At 58.4% G+C, this 18883-nt stretch overlaps 3 protein-coding genes across 3 annotated transcripts in view; 1 reads left to right on the top strand and 2 right to left on the bottom strand.

Moving 5' to 3' along the window:
• The window catches only part of RPL18 (ribosomal protein L18), a 111295-nt gene extending 95682 nt beyond the window's left edge, over window positions 1–15613 (top strand). The window contains exon 8 of the mRNA XM_054588673.1: window positions 15600–15613. The gene's annotated coding sequence lies outside the window, so the exon portion shown is untranslated. The remainder of the gene's footprint in view (window positions 1–15599) is intronic.
• CYTH2 (cytohesin 2) lies at window positions 465–8349 on the bottom strand. Its single transcript, XM_054588671.1, has 12 exons — window positions 8146–8349; window positions 7239–7386; window positions 7079–7145; window positions 5958–6076; window positions 4746–4826; window positions 4147–4259; window positions 3899–4047; window positions 3312–3423; window positions 1244–1320; window positions 1068–1139; window positions 819–973; window positions 465–725 (listed from the first exon to the last, which is right to left on the bottom strand). The coding sequence occupies exons 1-12, from the start codon at window positions 8162–8164 to the stop codon at window positions 638–640; spliced, it is 1200 nt and encodes a 399-aa protein (XP_054444646.1). The 5' UTR covers window positions 8165–8349; the 3' UTR covers window positions 465–637.
• On the bottom strand, window positions 10588–18819 carry KCNJ14 (potassium inwardly rectifying channel subfamily J member 14). Its single transcript, XM_054588670.1, has 3 exons — window positions 18471–18819; window positions 14115–14874; window positions 10588–12367 (listed from the first exon to the last, which is right to left on the bottom strand). The coding sequence occupies exons 2-3, from the start codon at window positions 14820–14822 to the stop codon at window positions 11780–11782; spliced, it is 1296 nt and encodes a 431-aa protein (XP_054444645.1). The 5' UTR covers window positions 14823–14874; window positions 18471–18819; the 3' UTR covers window positions 10588–11779.
• Between the last annotated feature and the right edge of the window lie 64 nt (window positions 18820–18883).

Genomic DNA, 18883 nt, shown 5'->3' with positions numbered 1-18883 from the left:
CTCTGGTTCTCCCTCAGAGCACCAGACCCGCTCACAACCCGTTGGCTACTGTCTGCCACCTATCAGAGGCCGCAGGCCCCATGAGGGCAAAGGCAAGGCAGGGGCCAGCACTGGCCAGGCCAGGGGGCCCCAGGTGATGCATGGGGTGGACACTAGGCCTCATGCGGGAACACCTGCGCTCCAGCGCAGCTGACCCCAGCCCCGTTAACCGCCTCCCTTCAGCCTGCCCCACCCCCCGCACGCGTGGGGCACAACCGGAACGCCCCCCCCCCCCCCCCCGCCGCGAAGAGGCTCCTGCGGGGCTCCGCTTGGACAGCTCCCTTCCCTCGTGCACTGGCGGAGCTGCCCGCAGAGCCCAGCACTCTTGGCCCTGGTCACGGCCATGCGTGGGGCTGACTGGCCGCCTCCATCATGCACGTCTGCTCTGTCAATCCCAAGAAATGAGGGGGTCAGCAGGCTGCGAGCGGTTCAATAATTAATAAGATTACCGACAGTGTGTTAATTACAAATAACGAGAGAGGAACTAGAGGTGGTGAAGCTTCCAAACAGGGGACCAGGATCCATAGCGCCGCGTCCCAGGGGTCCGGCCACCCGGGCGGGGAGGCTCAGTAATAAATAACGGAGTCGGGGTCAGGGGTCAGGGCTGCTCCTGCTTCTTCTTGACGGAGATCCGCTTCTTCCTGGCCGCCAGCATCTCATAGAAGGGGTCCACGCTCACGGCCGCCCTGCGGGGAGGGAGGGACCGGCCCCGGGGTGAGGGCCCAGGGATTCTGGGCGCCCGGCCCCGCCCCCCCCAGGTGCCCGGAGCCCAGGCTCACTGGATGGACTTGATCCACTCGTCCTTCTCCTCCTGCGTGGGGGCCGAGATCCGATACACCATGTGGTTCCCCTCCACTACCCGGCCGTCTGCCTCCGTTTTGCAGGCTTTGATGAGCTGCCCCTTGTTGTTGGGGATATAGAGCTCAAAGCAGTTCTGGGGAGACAGCGAAGGGGAGGAGTGGCGGGTAAGAGCTGCCCTGAAGGCCACGGGGCCCCCGCGCCGCAGCCAAGGGTGCAGAGGGCCATACCGGTTTCCGGGGGTCATCCACCTCTCGGATGCTCAGGTTCTCCAGGGGGATGATTCCTCGGGGCTCCTTGTCCTGAAAGAGCACGTCGGACAGGACTCAGACTCTCCAGCCCTCGCCCCCAGCCCGACCTCCCTCGGGCGCCCCCAGCCGCGAGCGCGGTCCAGCCCCATCCTCACCGTCGTGTACTCAAAATAGTAGAGGCAGTTGTCTGTCAGGATGAACCAGCGCCGCTTCCACGTCTTCACCCGGCCCCCTGAAAGGGAAGGGGGAGGGGGCCGGGCTCAACACGGGGTCGGGGCCTCTGGGAGGGCGCGGAGGGGAGTGAGAGGCAGAGCAAGTGTGGGAGGCGGGGCTGCCGGGGCCTAGGACGAAGCGATGCATGGGAAGAGACAGACAAGCAGGGACAGGCGTGTTTGGGCCCCAGGAACAGGCCGACCCCCAGCGGCCCACCCCCAGCGCGGGGCTTTACTCTCCAAGCCTGTCAGCCCAGGGCCCAGGAGTCTGCGCCCCCAGCCCCCTCTCCTTGTAGCAGCGGGGGCTAGGATGGCCGTGTACCTACCTCCTGGGGCAGACAGCGAGAAAGCAGGCAGGACCAGGCGAGAAGGGAAGGCAGAAGAATGGGGTGCCCCCAAGAGCCGCAGGCGACAGAAATAAGGTGGGCGTGGGAAGGAATGCGCAGAGGGTAGGACAGAGAGGCAGAAACGGCAAGAGAAACACGCAGAGAGGGAAGGAGGGAGGGAGAGAGAGGGGAGAAAACCAGTTACATCCACATGAGGGAGGATGGGCCAGGCCCTCTCCCTCCCCGGGGGCAGCGGACGGTCCCGAGCCCCAGCGAGGCATCTGGGGGTCCCTTTCCTCAGTGCCCGCGGAGCCCACCCCCCAGGACAGGCCCCCGGCCAGGAGGGCCCCCTTGGGTCACCCCCCACAAGGAAGAAAACAAAACCCCGGTCCTCGGCTGAGGTGGGGTGGGGACTCCTGTCAGCTCCAGCACAAACTGGCTGTGTGACCCCAGGGCCTCTTGCCCCTCAGGCCACCTTCTTGCTTCTGTGTTGCTTGTGGTGCAGGATTAAATACTAACAGTGGTAACAGCTTCTCTTAACCACTGTTGTGAAAACAGCCTACCACCAGACTCCCCTTCCTGCGTTTCAGTTTTTTAAGAGGTGCCTTTTTTTTTTTGATGGCCACAAAGCAAAGAGAAGTGCTCAGGTCAGAGATCCGGGCCCAAGGCCACCCCCGCCCTGTGGCTGTTGGACACCAAGCGAGCCTCGATTTCACGATTTCACGGGGGAAATGGGAAGGATTCCCGCCGATGGGCGTGGCTGGGCATTCCTGGTGGCGCTGCCCCTCCCCCTTCAGCGCCTCACTGTCGGGGCACCTCGGGCCTGGCAGAGTCTGCACCCCCTGCCCCCGCCGCTGTGACCCTGCCACCAAGCTCGGTCACTGAAAGAAGGGGTTCGCACTTTTACATGCACCCAGACCGCTCTGCACCTGGGAGGGGACCTGCTTTGGGTGTTGGAGGAGGGTGTTTCAGAGGACAGTTCCGTGCTGGGGGAGGGGAGAGCAGAGCTCTGTCTTGGTCCTGTGCTGGGCCCCCCCAGTGCCCTGGCTGTCCCCACTGAACTGTAATTCCTCCTCAGCCCGTCTCCCGGAGCAGCCATTCGTGGCTTCTCCATTAAAAAGCCTCAGCTAGCACTTCCGCGGCCCCTCCCGTGGCCAGGCACAGCTTCGGGCCAGCGGGCGCTCGCCACCCTGGCTCTGCTTTGGGACCGCCTGGGGAGCTCTCGTCGTGACTGATGGCTCTCCTGCCCCACAGCCTGACCTCACAGTGACCAGGGTTTTAGAAGCTCCCAGGTGTCTCCCCCGTGTGGCCAGGACAGAACCACTCGAGTCCTCAGAGAGGGGCACTTGCGTGACCCGCTGACTGACCAAATTTGCTGGCGCCACCCCCCATCCCTCCTTGCTGAGGACCCTGCTCCTAGGCGCAGAGCCCAGCGTGTACCCAGTGCCCCCGCACCCCTTCTCCTCACCCACAATGTCTGCGGAGCCCTCTGCGCCAGGCCCAGGTCTGGACCCAGCGCACAGGCCTGACCTTTTCAGCCTCACTATTCAAATGTGGAAACAGGTCCAGAGAGGTCGAATCACTTGCCTAAGGTCACACAGCAGGTTTGTATGGAAGCTGAGGCCAGAGCCCAGGCCCACTAAATGCCCTGCAGAGGCAGCCGGCGGCGACAGGAAGGGACGTACCCAGCTTAAGGAGCCAGCCCTCCCGGTCCGGGTTGAAGAAGGTGTGGGTCAGATCATTTCCGTCATCCTCCGGGATCTTGAAGGGCTCATTTCGGATGCTGTCGTAGAGGTTCTGAGGGGCGAGGGCCCAGTCAGGAACTCTAGGCCCCGGGGACCCTCCCCGGGCTACTTGGAGCGGGGAGGCAACGAGACCACAGGCGGGACAGCCCATGGGGGCGGGGGGAGGCCAGGGAGGGAAGGGAAGCAGAAGGCAGAGTAGAGGGAGCCCCAGGAAGGAAAGGTGGAAAGACAGAAAAAATGGAGGAGACAAACACAGTTGCACAAGGCTGCTCAGTTTTTAAAAACAGAAACAGAGAGGGGAGAATGAGATGCACCAAGATCCCAAAAGTCAAGGCCAGAGAGACAGAGGAAACAGCCAAGGGGCAGCCAGGGAGAGAAAGGCAAGACATGGTGCCTGTGGGCAGGCGGCACCCCAGGTGGACAGCCCCCCAGGTGGGCAGCCCAGACGCTGGGGGACCCGCGGGGAGGGTCTGTGGTGGGAAGAGGGCAGGGCTGAGGCGCTGCGGGGACGCAAAGGGGGGTCTGACCCTGAGCAGCTCCTCAGGCAGGTCCCCGCCCTCGTTGATGCCCCGGTTCATGGCCACAAAGCGCTCCAGGCCCGGCTTGTCCCGGACATTGGGATTGTGAAGGCTGGTGTTCAGCATGATCACAGCGAAGGACAGCACATAGCAGGTGTCTGCAGCACAGTCAGGTGGTGACGACAAGGGCATGTGGGGGCCTCCTGCCCCCAGGCCCCCGAGCCTCCTCCCCAAGCCCCCAAAGTGCAGGCCCCCACCTGTGGACTGGAAAACCCCGGGGTTACAGAGGCAGTATCGCTGGGCGAAGGCCTCCATCATCCGGTCAATCTTCTGGGCCTCCCCAGGGAGGCGGAAGCTCCACAGGAATTGCCTGGGTTAGAGAGTGGCCATGTGGCTGCCCGGACAGGCAGAGCCCCTTCCCCGCTCAGTCCCTGATAAGGGGAACAGACCTTGCGGCCTCAGCAGCTGGTTCAGGTGTGGACACGTGATCCAATCTGACCAATGAGCACTGACTATGGGACTTTTGGTGGATTTAAGGGAAGTATTCTTTCTGCTAAGGTTGTCAAACAGGCCTAGAGGTTGCTAAAGGTTTCTGTTATCTGGGAGGAGGGCCTCTGAGGGAAGCGACCACACAGTGGCAAACACAACCGAGGGACAGAGAAAGCTGACCTTTTGACACCATGTGAGCGCCCGGATGCAGCTATGCCTGAAGGCCTTACCATGCACAGGCTTTTGTGTTACATGAGGCAACAAATTCCCTAATTTTTGTTTCTGTTCTTGTTTTGAGTAGGTGTCACCACTTGACAAGAAAGGCCTGACAGGTACATTCCTGCCCCTCCAGCCCAGTCCCCCTCACCTGAGGGCCTGCACCAGATTGAGGTCGGTGAACTCATGCAGGTCCACGAAGGCATGGAGCACGGCCAGGTTCAGCTCTTCCCTGGGAGGACACGGACAAAGTCACAAAAAAGGATTGGCGGAGGGGACGAAGTGTCGGGGAGGCTGGGGCACCACTCCTGCACACCGGCTGCCTCTGTCGTGGGTGAAAGTTTCGGCCTGGCCCCGTCACATGCTCGTGGGAGGCCCGCCTGTTGCAAGAGCCCCGGTCTGGCTGGCCCTTTGCACAGCTGGGAGAAATGCAGCCAACACGTGCTCTGCCTCCTGCCCCCTCTTCCAGATAACCCGCAGTTTCCTCTTACATCCACAGATGGTCCCCCAAACCCCGACATCTGCGGACAGTCCCCATCATATCAGACGTCCACAAAGTAATCCCCATGATATCAGATGCCCAGAGCCTCCACACATTCCAGAAGTCCACACACGGTCCCTAGGGATCTACAGCAGGCCCCCCATATACCCCGGATGCCCACAGAAGGTTCCCAAGATCAACAGACAGTCCGCATATACTCAGATGTCCAGAAAGTTCCACACACCCCAGATGCCCGCACAACTCCTAAGCACCCCAGGCATCCACAGATGGTCCTGTGCAAAGATGGTCAGGCGGCCTCCGCACACCCCAGACCGTCTCACAGATGGTCCCCAGGTTTTCCAGACTTCACAGAAGGTCCTTGTGCTCCCTAAGTGTCCGGACAGCCCCCACATTCCCAACATCCGCACAGAGGCCCCATACAATCCTCATGTCCGCTCTCATGCACCCTAGGCGTTGAGATAGTCCCCATACACGCCAGGGCCTACAGAGGTCCTCATGCTCCCAGAGCTCCATGGGGCCCCGTGCTCCCTAGCTGTCCACGCCGCTCCCCTGTGCACCAGCTGTCTACACGTGGTTCTCACATTCCCATGACACTCACAGGTTTCCTCCGCTGTCCTCAGTCACAAATGGGTGGTTCCCACACTTCCCAGATGTCCATGGAAGGTCCTCACGCCCCCAGGAGGCTCACAGATAGTCCCCGGCTGCCTCAGGCTCCCCCCGACCCCAGGGTCAGCCCATCCTGTCGGTCCAGTTGGAAGGCTAGTCTATCAGGGCCTCTCCTCCAGAGAGGCTGGTGGCGGGGCAGGAGCTGGATGCTGGGGGCCGTGGGGAGAGGCCCGAGGAGCTGCGAGGGCATCTCACCTCTCCCCCAGGTAGTCCCCGATGGCCGTCTTGTTCAGGCCCTCGCCTTTGTACAGGAAGCGGGCGATCTCCTCGGGCGTGTTCTGCAGAAGTTCGTTCTCCACCAAGAACTGGATCCCCTAGTGGCGGGGGCGGGGGGCAGGTCTCAGTGCAAACGTGCTCAGAGGGCCATTCCCACCACGTCCCCAGGAACCTCCGTGTCCCAACCCACCCCCACGCAAGCAGAGTGGGCCCAGAGTCATTTTCAAGCTTCTCCCAGGTCTTTTAAACACCATCCCTCTCACCCCACAGCCTTTGCACCTGCTGTTCCCTCGGCCTTTGCCTGGCTAATTCCAGCGCCCAGAGCAGAGCTCAGTGGATGTTTGCTGAGTGACTGAACAAACCACATTGCGTGGGGCAGGAAGAACAAAGTGAGGAAACAGCAGTCCTTCAAGTGCTGTGAGGGCCAGGGCCCAGGCTGGGCTCCGGCCTTCTCTGATGCCAAGAGGACCTCCCTTACAGCTCCATCTCACTCCGGCTGCGGTAACCACGTCTAGGGGCTCCTTGAGGGCCAAGCAGGGAGGACCGCCTCTCTAGATCCCCAGCACTGCCTAGCCAGGGAGGCCTGAGGAACTGGGCATACAATGAACGACTGAACGAACAAATCTTCCTCCACCCGGTGAACACCTACTCTCCCTTCAAAACTGACCTGGATACCCCCTCCTCAGGGAAGCCCTCCCTGACTCCACCGGGCTCCCTCCCCTGAGCGTCCACAGCCATTGTGCCTCCCAGTAATGGCAGTGGTCAACCCTCCTTTGTGCATGTCACTGGAAATGTTCCCTAGCAGATAGGAGCTCCTCCTGAAACTCTAGGTGGCACCAGAAGCGGGTCTAGGAATAGGAACAAAAAGGGGAAAGGGGATCTCCCAGGCAGAGGGCACGGCACAGGCAAAGGTCAGGAGGCCGGAGACCTTGGTCAACGTTCAGAGAACAGTTAGACAGCCAATCTCTAATTCCAGGGATTAAGACCAAGTCTGTCCACCTAAAGCAGGCCTTTAAACATCGTACTTCTGGAACCTCGAGGTGCCAGAAACCCTGCTGGGAGGTCTGCCAGGCTGACCCCAGCCTTGTGGCCCCAAGCACCTTCTTGGGGTCCATGTTGAACTTCTTCCTGCCCATTGCCATTTTCCGGTTCCGCTGCAAGGTCTTACTGCAGGGAGACAGAGAAAGGGGACAGGGGTGTCAATGCCTGGGCACCCCGGCCTGGCCCCATGACCCCCAAGTTCGCCACCTCAGCCCTCACCTGCCCTCATTGGCCTCCAGACCCTCCACCTCGCTCATGGCTTCATGGAGCTCCTCGCGCAGGCGCTGGATCTCCACCAGCAGCTCCTGCTTCCGCCGCCGGATGTTCTCCAGCTCCATCCGCTCCTCTGGGGTCAGGTCTGGGGGCTCTGGGGGTCAGGGGTGGGAGGTCAGTTCTGGGGACTGGGAGCCTGTTTTCCTGTAACCTAGGGAATTACAGGGCTTGGGGGACGGGGCATGACTCCTAGGTTCAGGGGGAGGATGAAGATGAGGTCGGGCGTCCTGTGTCTGCCAGAAAAAGGGACTGGGAGCTGAACTCTTTGGGTCTGGGGGAGAATGGGCTGGAAGACTGAATTGTTGGTTCATTACTTGGAAAGAGGGCTTGCGCCTTGGTTTTCTGCTTCTATTCCTGGTGATGTAGCTACGGCCCTGGGTGTCAGAACTCCTGGGTCCATGAAAAGTAACTATGGCAGGGGAAGCTGATGACAGCTCGTAAGACTTGGGGAAGGGGGCGGGGCAGCCAAGGCCACGGTCTTAGTGAGATCTCTATAGCCCCAAGATTTCTCCCTCTCCCCACCGCCCCCAGAATCCCCCCTCCTTGCTCCCAGCAGGCACTGGGCTCGCCCGGCGCCTCCAGGGGGAATGGTTCCGCCCGGCCTCCTCGACTCCACCGCTCCATCCCGCCCCCTCCCGCCGCCACCGGAAACAGGATCGGCCCAAACAATGGCCTGGAACGCCCCGCTCTCGGGGCCCGCCGGAAGCCCATCCCGTGCCCCACAAAAAGCGAGGCACCGACGACGGTGTCGAACAGCTCCGTGAGGCACGCGCCAAGAGAAACGTTCTCGGTGGAGCGTTCGGTACGGGGCGCTCCATCCGCATCTAGCCGACCCCACCCCTCACCGACCTACCATAGACACCGTCCTCCATGGCGGCTAGGAAGGCCCGCGGGGAGTCCGGGGCGGTCCCGCCGGTCGGGCCTGGATCCGCGTTGGCCCGCGGGCTCGGGTGAGCCCGCTCAAACGCCCCAGGAGCCACCGCCGCCTCCTCAGCGCCAGTCCTCAGCGCTGAAAAGACTCTCCCTTCGTCTTCCAACCGCCCCGCCAGTAGGGACCGCCCCCCGTTTTGACACCGTCCAATCCACTGCGGGCCCTCTCGTCTGCTCCGCCCTCGATATTAAAGAACCGTTCTCCCGGGCCAATAAGCGCACAAGGAGCCTACGTAGCAGCGTCCTGCTAGAGGTAGACGGTCTGTGGGGCCAATCGGAGTGCGGGCCGGGAGCGGGGCACCGCCTCCGAAACAAAAGAAGTCACTTGGCAGGCTTGCCTCTGATAAGCCTCGGCAAGGAATTGCGCGGAGGTGGAGCTACGCGGGAGCATAGATGCCTGCGCCTGTGCGAGGGCTCTAGACACCTAGATACTAGTTCAGACGAGCCCGGCCGCTAGTTACACGTTGGTAGGGATCGGTACTTTGTTAGTCTTGTTGCCAGAAGGCAGGGCCACAGCTGTGGGTTGTTTCCTTGAGCCACACCTCCTAGCGATCAAGCCGCCTTTCGACGGCAGCCGTTGCCACTCAACCGGGAAGCAGCTTTGGCTCACCTTTCTCCGCCTTGTGGCTTCTCCCATCTCCAGACCCTTTTCTTACCCCTCCCATCACCCTGTGTACCCCGGCCTCTTCAGAGTTAGGAAGTGATGGAACAAAGACTTATTCTTTCTTTTAAATGCTATGCTATTTTGCATCCGTCAGGGAGAATGGGACAATAGGAGAAGGCCAAATACAGTGAAAGCTCAGGTTCCGGCCATCCTGGCGCCTTGTACCTCAAGCCCCACCCTCTCTCCCTAAAACTCCTCCCCTTATTTTAGCATCCTGTCCCCCCAAGACAACTTCGCTTTCCTGAGCACCCTCCCACCTTCTCTGATTCCTTACCCCCTTCTCAGAGTCCTTTCCCTCCTCTCCAGCTTGCCTCACTTCAGGTTTACCCCTCATCTCACACTCTCGCTCTTCTTAAACTTCCTCTTCTCAGAGTCCTCCCGTGTCTGAAGCCCTAATCCCACCTGAGCCTCTCACTCCCATTTCTGGCAGCCAAAGCTGATGCAAAGCTTTCCGCGAGAATGGAAAACTTTGGCACGCTGTCATGGGCAGGTCCTTAACTAACTGGGTCTGAGGAAGTGCCTGGGCCTCATCCTCATTTGCCACCCCTGGGCCAGGCATATGGGGACGGATTCAGGGCTTGGGCCCGGTTAAGCTGGCAGATGAGACATGGAGCTTCCTAATCTCCTTCCTCACTGACCTTTATGCGTGACCCAGGCCCTGGCCTCCCCAATGGAAATCAAGCCTGTGCCAGCCCTGACCCCAGTCTCTCTCCTTCCCAACAGAACCCTTTTCTTGTCCCTTCACCTCACGCCTAACATCCTTCTCCATCCCTAATTCCATTGCCCCCAGTGTCTACCCCAGACACCCTGAGCTGGGAGAGCAGCCAGCTAATTAATCCCATCCGGTTATTACATGGGGATTCTGAAGGATGAAGGGAGGCGGGGGAAGCCAGAAGAGGGGACCTGGGTTGGTGCAGCACTTGGGCAGGCTGATGGGCCATGGCGGTGCCCGCCCTCTGTCCTGGGACATGGGTGGGAACAGGTTCTTCCTGGCACTGGTTCCTCCTGCGGCTGGCTTCCTGCCTGCTGGGCACTTAGGTAGACAGGAACATGGGAAAAGGCCAGGCCCAGACGCACACTCCCAGGCACAGCACTGGGGCTCTCAGTGGTTTAATCTGGGGGACAGTTCCCCCCTAAACAAATACATACCCCTGTCATTCACAGCTACCTCCTTACCCTGGCCCCCAAGCTGGACCAGGGAGGAGGCGCTTCTGGCCCTTCACCACAGCCCGCACTACACGTTGCCTGCTCTGTCATTCAGACATCCAAGTTCAAAGCAGGCCTCCAAGAGCATCTCTCATTGCAGCTGGGATTTAGAACAAAGCTTCCTGAATCCTTATACAAGACTCCATTCCAATTAGCTCCAGCTCCATTTCTAACCCTTCTGTAAGAACCATGGGAAAATGCCCTGGCTGGTGTAGCTCAGTGGGTTGAGCAGCTACCTGCAAACAAAAGGGTCTCTGGTTCGATTCCCAGTCAGGGCACAGGCCTTGGTTGTGGGCCAGGTCCCCAGTAGGGGGTGCACAAGATGCAACCACACATTGATGTTTCTCCTCCTTTCTCCCCACCTCCTTCCCCTGTCTAAAAATAAATAAAAAGAAAAAGAAAAAACATGGGAAAATATAGATAGATATCTGTATTTATATTATATATAATACACATATTTATAACATCTTTAAGAAGTAGAAACAGATTGGGCTAGGTGTAGGATTCCAGAGCACTGTAGACTCACCAGCCTTGGGCCTCTCCCCTTGCCTGACAACGAGCCCTGTTCTCCGCAGGGCCTTGCCTGGGCCCTCACCTTCTAGGGCAGCCCAGAAATGCTGCCTGTCGAGTGTGAGCCCACCTCCTAGAACTTCCAGGTTTTGATAATGGACAACTCCGGACCCCTGAAGCCTGGGTTCCTTTTGGCATCACAGAACTACAAAGAGATCATCTAGAATCGCCTCTCCTCCCTGGACTCTGTGATCAATCTAGAGCCACAGAACCTTGATTCCTATGGACATTCTAGAATAGCACTTTAAAAACAACAACTGTGGATCATTTAAAAGCACTGATCATCCCCTTGCTTGGATATTTTACAGCCAGTGGTCTGGAGTTATATCAGGGACTCCCAATGTATCACATTAGTCCTTCTAGACCCACAGACTCTCCATGGTTTTGTGCATTCTAGAAACATAACTCTTTAGTTTCTGGAGTTTTACTATCTAGGTCAAATCTGTTCTCAAACCACCAGTGCTTGTCTCAGTGGTCCATCTAGATTTGTAGAATCTCAAGACATGGACTTTCTAGAACCACAGGTCTTTTCTTGACTTGGAGTCAACGTTCCCTATCCTTGGTCAATCAAGAGAGTCCTGAATTCTTGGGGCATTCCATGGTTTTCCCTCCTTAGATGGTCTAGAAAAAACGATGTGCTCCTTGGTTGGCTGAGTCTCAAGGCAACAGTTCCTTGAATCTTAGGTCATTCCAGACCTATACATTCTTGATCTCTGTCGCTGCTTGAGAACTGCTGACTTCCTCCCCCAGAGGCAGTCTAGACCATTGATTCCTGACCCTGCTCAACAACCCGAACCAGCCATATGGAAGAATCTAGAACCACCAGTCTTTGTCTCTTCGGTGGTCCAGAATTCTGGTTCCCTCAACCTGGTGAGACTCAGGAATCCGGCTGATAAAGGGGTCTCAGGAAGGAGCACAGACGCAGAGGAATTAAGATCCAGTCTGTCCATAGTGGGTCCACTAGGCATGGCAGAGCTTCACCAGCCAGCAATTAATCCAGCAGGCCTGGCAGTCTTGGGAACCACCTGGCCTCATCCGAGGAGAAGACCCGATCTCTCCATCCTGCTACTTCTGGGAAGGGGATACAAACCGGGAGCGGGAAGGGCGCCAGCTGGCATCACGGCGGCAGGGGCAGCGCCAGGGTTGGCGTGAGTGATTGGGAACTGGCAGCCCCATCTTCTGCCTCTGCCTCATCACCACCGTTGGCTTCTTCTTCTTCCTGGCAGCAGCTCAGAGCAAGTTCATTTTCATAACAAAATGCAGCCAGAGAGCCGGGGAAGCTAGACTTGGGGCTGTGGAAGTCCCGCTCCGCCCGTTCATCCAGCTCCTTGGCGCTACAGACTGGCGTCCCCGGGACTTCGTAAGTGCGATGGAAGTGGCGATAGTCGACCTCATACTGGGAGCCACGCTGAAAGAGGACCGGCTCAAAACGATGGCCCCAGAGCAGCTCACCAGGGAGATATGAAGAGCGACACTGTGTGGTCATAGCTGTGGCCTCAACCATGCCCTCAAGAATGACCACTAGCTCAAAGTCGGCCTGGGCCAGCTCGGCACGCCCTAGTTCATAGAGAGGGCTGGAGGGGTCGATCTCATGCACGATGGTGATGGGAGACACGAGGAAGATGCGATCTGTGCCACCGTCAAAGCCCACGTCCACGTCCTGGTGGTCCAGTGGTATGTACTCACCTTCTGGAGTCACACGAGGCTGCAGCGAAAGACAAGGGGCCACAGACAGACAGCAGGGAGCACGGAGGTGAAAGGAGACAGGGATGGCGATAGAGAGGAACGGAGGGGCAGGGAAAGAGGAGACCGGCAGTGGTGAGGGTGGGGCGAGTAGAAGAACCCAGACAGGGAGAGGGTGACCCAGAAAGAAAGGAGGACAAAGGCATGAGGGAGGGGACAGAGACCCAGAGAGAGGGGCATGGAGGCCCAGGGAGAGGAGGATGGAAGCCCAGAGAAAGAGGGGACAGAGACCCAGAGATAAAGAGAAAGGGACAGAGACTCGGAGGGTTTGGGGTTAGAAACCCAAGGAAGAGACAAGGGAGAGAGGAAGAGAGGGCCAGAGTGTCATTGGCATAGCAAGACAGGGATGAAGTTAAAGAAACATGATAAGAATGGCATCCAAGCAGCGATTGGAGAAGAAGAGGCAAAGAAAAGTGGCTTTCAATCAACGGCCGGAGAAAGATAAACCAGGATGACAATCTAGGTCCAACAGCCTGTGTTCCACTGGTGCTTTAGGCTGGCCCCTGGGCTCTCCGCACACGCCCCACCCCCAACCCAACCACGAGCGCTGCATCCCCCTGTGTACATGGGGGTTGTGCGCAGTCGGGGTGAGGATATGAGGTCCACAGGCCAGGCAGCGGTTGTTTCAGCCCACCTACCCACTGGTGCTTACCCGCCTCCCAGGCCGAGTCAGCACCCCACAGACTTCTGGGATAGACAATACCCCTCCCACGCCATGAATCCTGGTGTCTCAGTCAAGCAGGAGACACAGGTGGGGGGTAGGACCCATTCTCTCCCACCCGTCCGCCTCGGGGAGACTCCAGTCACTGCTGGGAGCTGTGGTTCTTATCGTTGCCCTGTCCCCCTCTCACCCAAGTCCAACCTCAGCCCAACATTAAATGCCTACTTGGACAAGGGCAGCTAGCCCTAGACTCTGGGCAGTTTGTCCACAATTCTAGAAACACTAAAGCGCCTTTTGCCCAGCGTGGGAGGGAGCCCCTAACCCAGGAGCCGATGGGAGTTGTTTCGTTTCTTGCTGAGAAGCTAAAATTCAAGTTTCCACCCCGGCCCTGAACTCCTCCAAGCAGGAGGCTGGTGGAAGAGATTGGGCCACTGAGTTGGGGAGCAGTTTCCCACAAGGCTGCTCAGAGGCCACAGAGAATTGTGTTCCCCAGCTCTGCAGGTGCAACCCGCACCCCATCCTGGGATCTACATCTCCCACAATCCCACAGTGGCCAGGCCTCAAGTTATAGGCTGCTGGGAATTGGAAACCTGAGCTGTGATTTACACAGGCCGTAACACTACAGCTCCTCAGACCACCAATCCAGGGCACTTTCGCTGCTCAGAGGCCTCTGGGAGTTGTAGTTCAGAGCCTTTACAGGCCAGGTGTGGCCCCATCAGAGTTTAGATTTTCCACAATCCCATAGGGGTCCCATTTTCAAGGCCTAGGATGCTCTTTATGTCTCAAAATCTTTCTCAAGTATGGGCCTCCAGGAAGAGTTGGTCACAGACTTTTCTCTTGGGTTCACACCTCCTACAACTGCTCCAGGACTCAACCACAGGCTGCAAGTGGGTCAGGAAGGCTCCTGTCCAGGAGACTGCTGGGAATTGGAGTCCCCGCACCCTCCAGGGTCGAGGCACACCTCGCCCTCACGCCTACATCTCCCACAATCCTTCGGGGTCCCCCTCCACCCCGTGAACGGCCCCTCCCTTGGGCGGTGGCCTCGCACCTGCAGCAGTTGGGCCCGTACGTGGGCCTCCACGAGGTGGCTGCGGCGCAGGTTTCCGACGCGCCACATGAGGCAGAGGCGGCGGTCACGCAGTGCTACGACAGCGTTCTCGCTGAAGACGAGCGTCTCGTTGCGTTTCTTGGGCTTGGCCATCTTGGCCATGACGGCGCCCACGACGAAGGCGTCGAGCACGCAGCCTGCGATGCACTGCAGCACCACGGCGGCCACGGCGGCGGGGCACTCCTCGGTGACGCTGCGCACACCGTAGCCGATGGAGGTTTGCGTCTCCAGTGCAAAAAGGAAAGCAGCCAGAAAGCTGGCCACGTGGGAGAAGCAGGGCGCGGGTGGCGGTGGCGCGGCCAGGTCGCCGTGCAGCGAGGCGATGAGCCAGAAGGCCAGGCCGAAGAGCAGCCAGGAGGCGAGGAAGGAGCAGGAGAAGAGCAGGCACATCCAGCGCCAGCGCACGTCCACGCACGTGGTGAACAGGTCGCTCAGGTAGCGCGCGCCCTGGCCCCCCAGGTTCACGAAGCGCACGTTGCAGTGGCCGTCCTTTTTGACAAAGCGCCCGCGGCGCCGCCCCACCGGCGACAGTGCTGGAGCCCACCCATTCCGGCACACCCCTGGCCTGGCCTCCTCCTCATCGCCCGCCCTGCTGTCCCCCGACTCCAGGGCACCGCTCAGGCGGCGCAGGGCCCTGGCTAGGCCCATTGGGCGGGGACGCCCCCTCCACTCGGCCTAGTGGCGGGCAGGCGCCCCAAACCTGCGGGGACAAGAAATGGGCAAAAACGTCAGAGGTACCAGGAATGGGTGGGCATGCTCCCTGGGCTTTAGTGGCCTCATCTGGCAAATGGGTGGAAGGATGCTCATCTTAAAAGTCAGAACGGTACAGCATCAACGACGACAGCAATAGTTGTAATGACAGCAACAAGACTCCGGCCATAACACCACCATTCTACAGCAAGCACTGCCATACTCAGAGCCGACATTTACACAGAGCCGCCCTTTTGAGCGCCATACGTGAATTTTCGTATTTGAGCCGCACAACACTGGACACACTATTATCCCTATTTTACAGATGACAAAACTGAGTGTTTCACAGAATGTTGAACTTGCCCAAGGTCACGGGGGATTAAGCTGGGATTTGAATACTAGCACTCTAACTCCAGAGCCCAAACTCATGATGACTGGGTGGTCACTGCCTCTCAGCATGGAGTCAGCACTGGAGAATGAGCTGGAGCGCTGAGGTCCCCGGGGTTCAGAAACAAGCTCAGAGCCCTGACCCACGTGGCTGAGTTGGTTGAGTATCGTCCTGCAAAGTGAAAGGCTGCTGGTTGGACTCAGGGGTCAGGGCACCTGCCGGGGTTGCAGGCCAGTCCCCAGTTGGGGCACGTGCAAGAGGCAACCAGTGGGTGTTTCTCACATTGATGTTTCTCTCCCTCTTCTCCCTACTCTCTAAATAAATAAATAAATAAATAAATAAAAGCTAAAAAAAAAAAAAACCCAACAAGCTCAGACAGTGCAACAAAAGAAAAAAGATAAATTGAATTTTATTAAATTTAAAAGCTTTTCTGCTTCAAAGAACACTATCAACAAGATGAACAAAGAACCCACTAGTGGGAGAAAATAGTTGCAAATCATATAGCCAAGAAATTTGTATCTAAAATATATAGAGTCCTTGCAACTTAATAATAACAAGACAATCTAACTTAAAAATACGCAAAGGATCTGAATAGACATTGCTCCAAAAAAGATACACAAGTAGCCAATGAGCACATGAAAATATCAGCATCGTTAGCCATCAGGGATGCTAATGAAACCAGATACCACTTCACGCCTGCTTATGAAGGCTATGATGTTAAATAATACGTAAACCCGAAAATAACTGTTGACAAGGATGTAGAGAAATTGGCACCCTCCACAGCCTGGCAGTTCCTTAAATGGTTCAACACAGAGTTGCCATGTGATCCAGCAATTCCACTCCCAGGTATTTCCCAAGAGAAAAGAGTGTCCACACAATACCTGTACACAAACGTTCATAGCAGCGCTATTCACAGTGGCCAAAAGACGGAAACCACCCAAATAGCCAACAACTGATAAATGGATAAATAAAATGTGGTATTTCCGCACAATGAAGCACAACCCAGTAGTGAAAAGAAAGTCCTGACACATGTTATATGGTTGAACCTTGAAAACATTACGTGAAAGAAGCCAATCACAAAAGACCACACACTGTATACTTTCATTTATATGAAATGTCCAGGATGGGAAAGGCTATAAATTCAGAAAGCAGACTAGTCAGGCCTAGTCTAGATGGGAGGATTGGTAGTAGCCAGAGGACATGGTGTTTCTTATTGGTGATACAAAAATTGTTCCAAAATTGATTGTGGTAATAATTATACAACTCTGTGAATATACTAAAGACCCTTTAATCATACACTTTAATATGTGAGTTGAATGGTATGTAAATTATATTTCAGTGAAGCTGTTACAAAACACGTGTGCGCACACAAATCCTAGGCTCCCTCCTGACTCTCAGACCTTGGGCAAGCCTGTCTGAGCCTCGGTCTCTTCAACTGTAAAGTGGCGAAACTGGGCTTCTTCATCGAGGACAGGAAGGGCCTCTAGACACAGAGACCCAGGGCCCACCCCTGGCTCAGTTGCTGACCCACTGCGTGCCCTCGGGCAACTAACTTCCTTTTCTGGAGCCTCCGTTTACTCATCTGTGGGGTAGGGATAAAAAGCCACCATCCTGAAAAGAAAGATCCAGACGAAAGACGACTCTGGCTGTCAGAGACGGGTCTTCCAAAAGGGGGAAGTTGCTGCGGAGGGCAGGTTTGAAGTCAGGATCCAGGCTCTGACCTTGGCATTTGTGGTCGCCTCCTGCCCAGAAGTCCCCACTGTGTGCAAGTCTCCCTCTGGGGAGCCGCGGCTGATAGGGTAGCCGGGGGCAGGCTGGCTCCTACCATCCCAGCCCCGTGCTGTGTCCACTCGCTTGTCTCTAACCACAACCCTGGGGACTCTGCTTTCCCAGGGAAGGAAACGACCGTAGGCCTGTCCCTTGGCTCGGATCCCTCGGCCGGGGGACGGCCCACCCTGGCCCCTACCCCGGCTTCTTGGGGCCAAAGCCCAAGCCACGATGTTATCGCAGGGTGTCCCGAGCGCCTGCTGTGTTGCGGGCCCCAGGAGCAGCGCCCCTCGGGTGCCCGGAACCCCCCCCCAGACTCCCCCAGACCCCACAGCTCACCTTGACTGCTCAGGACGCTGGGCGGTCAGGGTCATGGGCTAGGCTCACGGGCAGGGGAACAGGCTCCGAGACCCGGCCAGGCCCAGGCAGTGCGAGGGTGGGTGCCGGTTGGGTCCCGAGCCTTTCCAGCCCAGGCGCTGCCTCCTAAACAAACCCCCCAGTCCCGTGCTCAGCCAGGTAAGGCAGCGTGACTGTCCGTCTCACAGAGCAGACGGGGTCCGGGCTTCACCTCCAGGGAGCCTTCTCTGCGCCCACCACGGCCCAGCTCTCAGGGCTGGGCGCTACTGGGACTCAGGGCGACCCCTCCCTGGCAAAGGCAGGACCTGAGGGAAAGGCTCCAGAGCCTGAAGTCCTCCCCCCATACCCGCCCCCCCACCTGTGAGAGCAGCTTAATGTTTCCATATAAAGGAAACAGGGGGCTTAAGGTGCCTTGGTGTCAAAGTCACTGTCTAATCTGAGGCCAAGAAGCTCCGCCTCCAGGCCCAACCTCCCTCCCTCCCCAAAGAAACACGCTCTTCAGGGGATCCTGGGTGTTGCCCCCTACCTCCCCACCTCCCAGCGGGGCCTGGGGCGCAGGCTGAGGGCAGAGCCGGGCGGGACGGAGCGGAGGGGTAGAGGCTGGGGAAAGAGGGCACCGAAGCTCAGGTGAGCAGGAGAGGGCCGCTGAGAGGGAGCCTGGGAAAGAGGGGACAACAGAGATGGCAGAGGGGGACAGAGACCCAGGGGGTTGGACGGGGCAGAGGCGCAGGGAGAGGCACAAACAGGCAACGAGGAGCAACAGGCAGTGGAGGTCGTGGCTTAGGAAGCGGGAGGATGACGTGGTGGAGCTGGAGACTCAGAGATGGGGCAAGAAAGGGACCGTTGAGATGGAGGATTTGGGGGGCAGTGAAGAAAAGCAGACAGCGGTGGGGTCAGGGTCGGAGGCTCCAAACTGGGAGAGATCGTCCTCAGGTTGGGCAAGACAGGCCCTCTGCATGAGGGAACGGCGAGGGTGGGGTGGGGACGCGAGGGCAGATGCCCAAGCCAGCGGCGGGGGTGGGGTGGGGGTGGATGGAAGCGGGTGGCCCTCAGCCCCGGGCCGCCTGCTCGGGGGCTCCGCGTGGAACACGTACCTGGTGGGGCGGCCCACCCCCATGCCCTCCGCTGGGGGGCTCTTCTGTGGGTGCCGAGGGGCTGCGGTCTGTCCTTGCACCCGGGGGCCTTGTGCTGGGTACTCGACCTCTGTGTCCGCAGGCGGATCAGAGGCCTGAGGGGGGGCAGGGGGTGGGGCCAGCTCGGAGCCGCAGAGGGGGAGCCAGGGAGGACGGCCAGGCAGGCCGCTGGGACGCAGCCCAGGCAGGCTGGAGACGGTGGCAGACGCACAGAAGGGGGAGGGGGCAGGGACACAGGGTGTGGGGACCAGGAGACAGGAAGGTGGGGGCACCAATGAGGGAACATGAAGTGGTGAAACCATGACAAAGGGGACAGTGATGGAAGGAAGGAGAAACGGGGGCTCCCTGGTTCCCCGAGGTGAAGCCTTAAAAGG

This window comes from Pteronotus mesoamericanus, unplaced genomic scaffold (genome assembly GCF_021234165.1).
Source record: "Pteronotus mesoamericanus isolate MK-2021 breed Mesoamerican mustached bat unplaced genomic scaffold, CSHL_Meso_final scaffold_137, whole genome shotgun sequence".
NCBI classification, from domain to species: domain Eukaryota; kingdom Metazoa; phylum Chordata; class Mammalia; order Chiroptera; family Mormoopidae; genus Pteronotus; species Pteronotus mesoamericanus.
The sequence above is the reverse complement of the archived record's forward strand: the minus strand, read 5'-3'. Positions and strand labels throughout refer to the sequence as shown.